The sequence below is a fragment of the Mugil cephalus genome, chromosome 2, assembly GCF_022458985.1.
Source record: "Mugil cephalus isolate CIBA_MC_2020 chromosome 2, CIBA_Mcephalus_1.1, whole genome shotgun sequence".
NCBI lineage: Eukaryota > Metazoa > Chordata > Actinopteri > Mugiliformes > Mugilidae > Mugil > Mugil cephalus.
This window is the reverse complement of record NC_061771.1, coordinates 17,095,327-17,105,106: the sequence shown is the minus strand read 5'-3', so window position 1 is coordinate 17,105,106 and position 9,780 is coordinate 17,095,327. Positions and strand designations below refer to the sequence as shown.

Here is a 9,780-nt window from a genome sequence, read left to right as displayed (position 1 = left end):
ATTCAAATAAAACACAGCTTCAAATATTCATTTTTTATTTCAAACATGTACAACAGTAGAGTGGCAGTGGTCTAATCAATCAATATATATATAAAAATGTCTAATCAATCAACATATATATATATATATATATATAAATGTCTAATCAATCAAAGGTTTTTCCAGTTCTCTGCAGTACCTCTGCGGATCCCCTAGGGGTCACGGACCCCTTGTTGTTTTTTTATATTTTATCATTACTACTCACTTGATGTGTCCGTAGCACATCATTATGTATTACAATAATAATTAGTTTTCCTGGTACGGTTCCTCGGTTTCCAATAGTTCCTATGAATATGGGAGAAACTGTAGTAACATAACTTATTACAATTGGGAAATCCAGAACAACAGCATCAAAAGAAAAGTTAAAACGGGGCTTAATCAACATTTATGACCCATTTTGTTTCGATGTCAATTACACAGTTCACAAATTTTTGCTTCCATTGTTCTGAGTCCCTTTACATTAAATCTCATGCTGCTTTTATGCGGTGGCTTAATGCTAGAACACCACAAATGTGAAAAGAGAAATTAGTTTGAAGGATAGTTTTTCATCATCGTGCAGAAATCCTCCCGAACCGGCCGACTCCGGCTTTGCTGCTTCCATCTGTTTTCTAGGATCCATAAACCGAACTCGCAAAACAAGCAAACTTCAGACATCAACCTGTGGTGAACTCTTTCTATGGCTGATTAGCGGAGTAATTAACGACAACTATCAGAATAAGCCCAGTCCGTAATTGGGAAACACTCTTTCTTCCAGCACTGACGCTGGAGTTCATTTCTTCCTCCTGAATAGAGCAGCCTGTATCTTTTAAATTAATAAAGTGGCTGCGCTGGAGTTATGAGTGTGTGACTTCTCTTTGTCTCCAGGTCTCTGGCGGTGTCCGTGGACTGCAGTGCATTACCGAGTTCATTCTGAAAATATTAAAGTGTGTTTTGCCTGAATTAGAAGCAACCGCGCGGCTGACTCATTCAGAGGACACCTGGCGCTGACATTTCTGGCTCCGGAGAGCAAAGAAGAAATTTCATTAAATCTTTGACAAATCTCAGGCTTAATATTCGCGGAGGTAACATTAATCACTCTGCCCTTTTTTTTTTTTTTTTTTCATATCACGAGCAAACACCAAGAGAGAGAGAGAGAGAGAGAGAGAGAGAGAGAGAGAGAGAGAGAGAGAAGCTCGGACAGCTGCACTGACACATTTAACGTCTTTCACTTAGATTCATTCTTTAATATGATTCACCCAGAAACAAAACACTGAATTTAAAAAAATCATTTTTAAACTCCTGTTTGTATTCAGGAGGAATTTTGTTATTAGAAAGGCTACGGCGGTCCAACCGCAGAAAGAAGCGATGATAACAAATTCCATTTCCCCACGCCTGATCCTCATTAACATGTTTCTCTCTGGGTCACAAAGGGTGTGTGTTATTGAGGAAAGGTGAACGAGAGCGCCAGAGAAAATAACTTATCGCAGTTCAAACTGTGGCACAAACAAGTCACGGCTTCACGCTTTAATGACCCCATCCGTACATGTGAAGGGGTTTTGTACAAACTACTCTCCGATTGCAACAACATGACCTTTTCACATCTCATTAAAGCCGTTCATGGCTGTCATTGTTAGTGTAATATTTCAGATCTCGCAGCACAAATGAAACGTTTCATTCGGCCAAATGTGAACGTGTCCCGGAGCCTTGGATGAGAAGTGGCGACTGTCAGCACTACTCCCCCAGCTCTTGTGATTTTGAATTAAAGCATTGAGAAAGTGAAGTCTCTGCACAGTGCTGACTTAAACCTCAGGTATCTTGAATCTGAAATGAAGTATAAAAAGAGCAAGGCAGCTTCTTTTTTTGTGCAAACCCCCAAGAGTCAAGGTCACGGATGCTCCGCTTTTCTTGTCACTGAGTGGCCCTGATCAGCCACGAGGCACTCGTCCGTCTCGTAAAAGGCCGGTCCCGGTGATTACTACAAAGACGCTGACGAGGAGAAGGCTTTGAGGAGCAGGTCGGCGGCCAGGCCTGGAGAGATGACTCCCTTGGTGACCTTCTCCTCGAGGTGGGGCAGAGCCCCCCTGACACTGGGGTGGTTCTGGAAATGTCTGACGACGCTCTCCTGGATCAGGCTCCACATCCAGACCTTCTGCTGGGCCGTCCGTCTGCCCTGCAGCTCCCCGCTGGCCAGCATGGCGTCCCGGTACGACTCCATCTTGGCCCAGACCTCCGGGATTCCGTCGAAGGTGTGTGAGGAGGCACGCACCACCTGGGGACGGAGTCGGGGAGGGCGGAGGGATGCATATGTGAATTTGAATTTTTTTTTTCTTTAGCAACCAGGTGGCAGTCTGGACATTATGACCGTTTGGCCCGGGGAGGCCGAAGTCACGGCAACCTGCCCTCCATATTTTATTCAGTATGGAAATCGTATTTGTTATACATGCTCATGTCTCATGTTTAGGACTCTGCGTGGAATGACACGTCCTCATTTAAGTTCAGACTCATGGAGAAATGCTACAGATGAAGAGCTGCTGGACGTGAGATGCTGAGATGCAGCAAATTCAGAGAATTGGCCCCTGGGGCATTTTGCCTACAAAATGCACTATTTACATTCTTTTTTTTTTTTTTAAACAGAATAAAGAGTAAAGCCAAAAGCTGAAAAACATAAAATATAGCTACAAGTTTCATTATAACTGAGGACCTCTGCTGTATGTCCTGTTGCAGGCGTAAAGGTGACAGAAATATTGTGGTACAAAAATCTGACACAAGGACCGAGAGGAAATTTGCTGTGTTATTAATTATTATTATTATTATTATGGCTTTATGCACGTTTACACATCTACACTGGTGTTTTACTGGTTAGTGTGCACCACCTCGACAGGAACTGTCTCGAGTACTCGCCTCCCCTGAACGCCTCGTTCACGAAGGCAGTCTGAGGATGAACGTCACTTATGGGTTTAACACTTCAACAAATGACAATCAACAGGCGACCGCACGTGTCTCTGCACAGCTCACCACTCGTTCGGGAGCACATGATGAAATGCGGAGTAACGCTCGGTTTCAAAGCAGCAGACGTAGGAGGGCCGCGGATTTACAGCGACACAAAGAAGTAGGAGCGTACGTTTAACACAATGAAAGCGTCTATTTAAAAGTTAAGCTTCTATTTTTTTTTTTAAGCACTTAATTAAACTAGTGGATAAAGAGGAGAGGGTTGGTTTGGAAGAGGAAAGACTACGGTGTCGATGTGAAATTATCCCCACAGATGGGAGATAATTTGACAGCTCAAGTTGAACGTGGCAGCCTGGTGGATCTCGGACGCCTGTGATCAACGGCCAATTATAAATCCTTTAATTACATCATTTAGTGAATCATTTTACAAGGACTGGATTTTTAGTCTGATGCAAAAACAGGAAATCAATGTTGTGTAACTAACTGCGCTGCGTTTTCTCTAATTATCTTTTTTTTAAAGGACCAGTAAAAAAAAAAAAGCCATAGATTTAGTTGTATTTTTTTGTCAACCCACCCAAACAGGTGAGAGGAACTTTATATGATTTAAAGATAATCTTAGTGTGACTCCTCCATCGTTATAACCCACACACACTGGCTGTGTTTTTGTTGCGGCTGCTCTCTCAGCAGATTAAAAATCATAACACAGACACAGACAGATAAGTAAATGGGAAAATGTGTAGCCGGAATGAATTTGACGGCCACTTCCTACTAATATCACAGGAAGTCGATATCTCAGGTGGAGGAAAATAAAATAAAGCAGCAGTGAAATGTTGGAGATCGTCACTTTAACACCTGCTGTTCTGTGACCTGTAACTTTACTTGTATGCGTAAAAAACGCACAGCTCCCCCTTTGAGAAGAAGACGACAGCAGAGGAACTTTTAGGCTGCTCAAGGTTAACTTGAATATAAGTAAAAATCCAGCTGAGATCCATCATTTAGTCAAGATGTGGAAAATGAATCAACAGCTATGACGGCAATCACTTAACACCGTCTAAACCTTTTACAAGCTTTGCTCTTCGTTATGGAACAATACTCTCTGGGTTTTGATTTATATGTCGGGCAATAAAAGTTAAATGTTTTAACTGTTAGTAAAATGTGTTTAACATGAGCTCTCACATAATCACACACACACAGAGAAATTAAAAATCAAAGCGCTGATTTGTCATGATTTCAATGCTTTCATGCAAAGCGATACACAAGAAAGCAAATACACAAGAAAGCCAAGAAAAGGATGAATATGGGAGGATGGGGGTGGGGGGCTTTTATTTGAATGCGCAGGCTTCTAATCAGCGAAATGTGTGACGCAGCAGCCGAGCGGTCGTGGAGGCAGGAGTGAGAGGTAGGGGTGGTAGGTGGTGGCTGGGGGTGCTTCCTGGCAGCTTGCCCAGTGGGCAGATGCTGCACTGGGTTGGGAGAACAAAGGGACAAGGCCAGGCAGGCGAACGGGTGAGAGACACTGCGCTACTGAAACCACGACGGTATGACGACACCATCGTCCTCCTCCGACTGAGCCCCGCTGACCTCTCAGCAGGAGGCCGTGTAGGGTCCACAGAGCAACACCACTCCTGCCGCAGCTCTCCAGTAGGTCAGACTCATCCAACTCTTACGTCAAATATCTTTTGTTTTTTTTTTTTTAAATCTCTTTTTGTTTACGAGTGTAGCTCGCTATAGTGCAGATCTAACACAACACACCTTGGGGTTCCAGGACTTGGAGCTTCTCCGGAGGAGCTTGAGTGCGCTGGTGTATTCAGTCTGGATCCTCCTGGCCGGCACCACCAGGTCTCCGTCCGACTTCGTCACCACCACCAGGTCGGCCCTCTCAATGATGCCCCTCTTGATACCCTGGACGGAGATTTTGCCATTAGATAGGAGGGTAACTCTATGTACAAAATAACTACATCAACTAGACTTCTGAGGCATTTGTGTAAATCCTGCCACCTTGGATTAATACAGGCACAACATTATGACCACCTTCCTAATATTGTGTGCAGGCTTTTCTATTCACCGTTTACCTGTGAGTTTTTCATCTATTGTTGGTTTTTAGAGTCTCGGATGCTCCAGTGAGCCTGATCACAGATTGAGATCCTCCGGCAAACAAACTCATTGACTATTAAATCTCTTCTTCAAAGTAGGAACACACCAAACCAACTTCAAAGAAGTAGCAGCAATGCCGGCCAATGAGACATCACCTCACAGTGTTGTAGCTGAAACGCTGCACTCAAACACACCGCACATGTATGTTCTATATAAATTAAGTGATTATTATTATTTATGGGTCATTTTTCTGTAATTAAATCCTACTGACGATCTTATTATCTTAATTTTAGAACATCTGCTCTATGCTGTTGAGAATACGTAATAATAACGCATTGTTCATTCGGTTTATTTACAGTGGCCGTTTGTCACTCATGTTTCTCCGTGTTTCCAGGGTACAAACGCTCATTATAATTAAAACAAATACCACCTCAGCTACCTACCGTCCAGCCATAATCACCATAATATTAATCATAATGAGCGAGGCTAATGAAGCAATTCATTCTGCTAATTAATACACTGATTAGCATATTGTTTTTGTCAGCATGTTTATCTTCGCAAAAAATGGGAAGAGGGACCGTTTCAGTGTAAGATTTAATGTGTGTAATAGCCACAGATATATCTATAGATATATTCACAATATTATGTGTAAGTTTATTATTTCAGCTTAAAAACTTAAAAGAGATAAATTAGGTAATTTAATAATTTTGTTTGGAAATATGGTTTTGAAATATTTTTTTAAATTTTTAATGGCGTCTCCCACTCATGTTATTTTTCACACCACTGACACATTACCAGACTAACTTGGAATAACCTTGAAATTATGTACCAACTTCCTACTGGTTTATTTACTTTTAAAATATTTAACCTGGACAATAATACAAAAAAAACAAACATATGAACATATGAACTGTCCTGTTCAGTTACTTACAGATACATTAAGATGTGACACTGATATTTTTGACTGACCTGGAGTTCATCGCCCCCTGCTGGTGGAATCAGCAGCACAAACATGTCCACCATGTCCGCCACTGCAAACTCTGACTGGCCAACACCTGGAAACAAGAAGATACATGTCAACTGCTGCACAACAAGAGGGATATAACGACTCTCTCAGAAAATAAGACCCTTCATCTATATCTAAAAAGTTAGTCCACAACATTAACCCTTAAATGTCGCCATGAGGAGGTTAAAAATGAACACTTGTTTAGAGGAAAAATGTTATTCATTCAGCAGTTCTAAAATGACTAAAATTTGAATAATTATGAATAAATATTATGACAAACTTCACATTCCTCACAGTGAATACGTTCTGTGCTTGAGGTTTAAAGCAGAGTATCAGAGCTCACACGGAGCAAATTGTGTTTGTAAAACTGAGTGCAGGCCGTTATGTACAACAAGTGTTTCCTGTTATTAAAACTGAATTATTTTTTACACCAAGGAAGAAAAAAAAGACTATATGATTATGATAACGCTATCAAATATTTGGATGGAGGAAGGAGCCCAACTGAGGAAAATCAAGAAAATGTTCTACTAAGTTGAGCTTCCAGATTTTTTTCTGTTTTAGACAGAAATAATGACATAAATTTAATTACTCCACAAAGTACTGAAAATCTATATTTAAAATAGTCTTTCAGTATACAAAAAATATGCAATGGTATCTGTGGGTGAGAATGTAGGTCCTCCTGAAAACTACCTCACCTACTGTCTCTACGAGGACGACGTCGTATCCCGCCCCCTCACAGAGAACCACGGCCTCATTGGTCGTTCTTGTGACACCGCCAAGTGTCCCTGAGGTCGGCGACGGCCTGATAAAAGCGTTCATGTCTCTTGAGAGCTCAGTCATACGGGTCTTATCACCCATCAGGGACCCTGAAACAAGAAGGTCAGTTTATTCCTGTGACTTCAATGCACAGCGGAGCAACAGTTCACTGGTTTCAGACATTTCTTTTTTTTTTTTAGGTCAAAAATAAACATCTATTTATCTGAAGGAATAAAATCTTTGATCTTTGTATATTAAAAAAACATTTCACACGTAGTTACAGTAAAAAAATGACGACATTTCACGTGTATCACTCTGTTAAATCTGTTAGATCTTTTAAAACGTTTACCTCCTGTAGTGCACGAAGACGGGTCGACAGCCAGAACTGCCACTTTATGTCCACGTCCCGTCAACATCTTTCCCACCACCTCGATGAAGGACGACTTCCCTGCTCCAGGGGGACCGGACAGACCTGAGACATTAACAGAGTCAACAAATCAGCTGCAGAACAAACTAATGTCCACAGCTTCAGTTATACTTCGCCACATGGTCGATGAAAAAGCTAAAAATACTTATGTAAAGTTATGTGTAAGACACATGTGTGATGCACTGCTTCTACTCAAAGAGTCTTTGTTTGTATGCAGATATTAAAAGGACCAAACTGAGCTTAATAGTTTAAAGGAAGTTATCAGTAGCTCCTGCAAATCACCAACTTAAACTCATAAACAAACATTTCACTTTTGAGATAAATTTTTAAAAACGTTCCTGCTCCTGTGGACGGCTCCCTGTCTAGATTCTGGTCTGTGCTCACAGTGAGCATGAAGGTATTATAGCATGTTTTAACTATACTTGCTGGAGATAAGGTCCATATATAATTTAGGACACAGCAGATGGGAATAGCTGCTTTTCCACTACAGGAACTTTTTCCAGGGAATCAAGAACTTCTTTTGAGGAGCTGAATTCCTCTACCCAGTTGAAGCAGAAGTTTCTGAGAGATTTCTATCCTGTTCAAACAGACGCTGGTCAATGGAAAGTACTAAAGGAATCTGGGATCTTTGGGGGTGGGAAAGCATTTCATAGCAAGCAAGAATGAAATGCACGTGGAGCGATGCTAAAAACCAAACCTTATTAAGCATTTAGAGGAAAACATCTAGCAGGGATTTAAGACAGTGGAATTGAAAGAATCTTTAGTATCTTAGAAAGTTGTATAAAAATAAAAATAAAAAGTACTTCTGGCACAACTTCACCTTCTACCAGGGTGCATGGAGGAGGAAACAAAAAGTATGTAGAACGGTCAAGAGTGTATTAAATCTTCTTTGAAAGTTCCCAAAAAGTTTTTGGGCACATGAGAGCAGCGATTTTTTCCCTGCATATGTTGTATCTTTTCCAGATCCTCTGGTATTAGACTCTAAACCTTAATGTGAAACCAGCATTAAAAAGAAAAAACAGTGACTCCATTATTAATTAATCAATAAACTCTTTCCATGAATGTCAGATGAGCCGTGTTTATATGGAGCTGTTCATACGCAGCTTTTACTTACACACACACTGAACAGCTTGAACTGGACATTAGCAGTAAGATTTAGTAAATGACGATCAGCCGTCTCTCACCCATGTCCATTCACCAAGCACACTCTCCACATACCTACCTACTCTGAAGGCCACCGGCTTCCCTCCATTACGAGCCTCCTGCTCCCTCCTGTAAGCCAGCACTCTCTGCAGCAGCACCTGGGCCAGCTCCTTTTTCCTGGGGTGCTGCGTCTCCACCAGGGTGATGGACTCTGCCAAAGACGCCCGCTGTCCCCCGACCAGTCCATCATACAGCTTATTCAACAGTCTCTGCTCAGGCCCACTCAGGTCCTGTATGTGCTGGGGGGCGGCTGTGCCCAGGTCTCTCCTGTGCTGGCAGCTGAGACCCGGGACGGTGGTGCGCCGGTAACAAGGGAAGGACCCGGTGAACACCCTTGGATGCAGGCAGCGTGTCCGGGGGACTGGAGGACAAGTGAATGAGGAGGGAAGGGAGGAGACGTGGCGGAGGAGACAGACACCAAACCGTCCCATTTTACAGGAGCGTCTAGAAGGACAAACGTGGTCAAAAAAAACAGTCGGGTTTTACTCATAAACGTGAGCTAGAGGTTTAAAAAGAGTATACTCGTCTGAATATATTATATTCTATCACTACAGGTTCACTACAGGTATCACCAGCTTAGAAACAACTGTCAGCTCTTACACGGTCAAATGCAAACCGCAGGCTCAGGCTCGTCTTGCTAACGTCACCCAGTAACTCACTGTGACTTTTAACACGGTTGTCAAATGAATCGTTAACAGTTAAGACAAAAACAACAAGGTCTGACTTACTCACGTTGACCTCTCGCGAGCTGCACGGGGGTGTTACAGGTTACATATTACCGTTGTTTCATTCATTTACTTCCTGTTCCGGTGACGCACGGCACCGCCCACCACACTACTTCCGTCGATTATTAAAAAAGTAAAACAAAATAAAGCACACGTAAAAAAAAAAGTATATAATGCATAAAAAAAGGCCTCATAAATATCCAAATTGTTAAGTGTCTGTTACGAAAAATAAAAATTAAATGTAGATGTAGTAAACAATATAACCACAAGGTGGCAGCAGAGGTCAACGTTCACGTTCCCTGTTGAACCCAAAGGGAGTTTCTCTTCTTTTACATTTTTAGCGGGTAATTTTCCCCTTGCAGTATAGCACTCAGCAACACCCTTAGTATGTTTTATTCCCAGATTGACTGTAGTCTGTTTCTTAATTCTTTATTTTTATTTGTATATGTATCATGTAGTTATCTGACAGTCTATCACAGCACGTCTTCCATTTTGAATTCCTAATTCCAAAAATCTGTTCATCTTCATCATCTCATTGATAAAAACATTAAATCATCAATCAGTTTCAGAAAACCAAGGGGGACCAGTGAGGCAGAGCCAGG

General features: G+C 41.8%; 1 protein-coding gene across 3 annotated transcripts; it reads right to left on the bottom strand.

Annotated features, from left to right (window-relative positions):
- Positions 1-1,241: 1,241 nt before the first annotated feature.
- Positions 1,242-9,293, bottom strand: mmaa (metabolism of cobalamin associated A). Of its 3 annotated transcripts, none has more exons than XM_047579668.1 (7): positions 9,182-9,293; positions 8,473-8,897; positions 7,173-7,295; positions 6,763-6,933; positions 6,031-6,116; positions 4,720-4,869; positions 1,242-2,287 (listed from the first exon to the last, which is right to left on the bottom strand). In XM_047579668.1, exons 2-7 carry the CDS (start codon positions 8,882-8,884, stop codon positions 1,994-1,996), a joined length of 1,236 nt encoding a protein of 411 aa, XP_047435624.1. In that variant the 5' UTR covers positions 8,885-8,897; positions 9,182-9,293; the 3' UTR covers positions 1,242-1,993. The 3 variants fall into 3 exon arrangements, with proteins under 3 accessions (XP_047435624.1, XP_047435626.1, XP_047435627.1); XM_047579670.1 differs by having other exon boundaries at positions 9,186-9,263; XM_047579671.1 differs by lacking the exon at positions 9,182-9,293 and adding an exon at positions 9,054-9,153.
- Positions 9,294-9,780: the final 487 nt, after the last annotated feature.

Coding starts and splice junctions, on each gene's coding strand:
- mmaa (XM_047579668.1), bottom strand. CDS start 8,884: ATGGGACGGTTTGGTGTCTGTCTCCTCCGCCACGTCTCCTCCCTTCCC. Junction 7,296..8,472: donor GCCGGTGGCCTTCAGAGTAG/GTAGGTATGTGG, acceptor TTAATGTCTCAG/GTCTGTCCGGTCCCCCTGGA. Junction 2,288..4,719: donor CCAAGTCCTGGAACCCCAAG/GTGTGTTGTGTT, acceptor CTCCGTCCCCAG/GTGGTGCGTGCCTCCTCACA.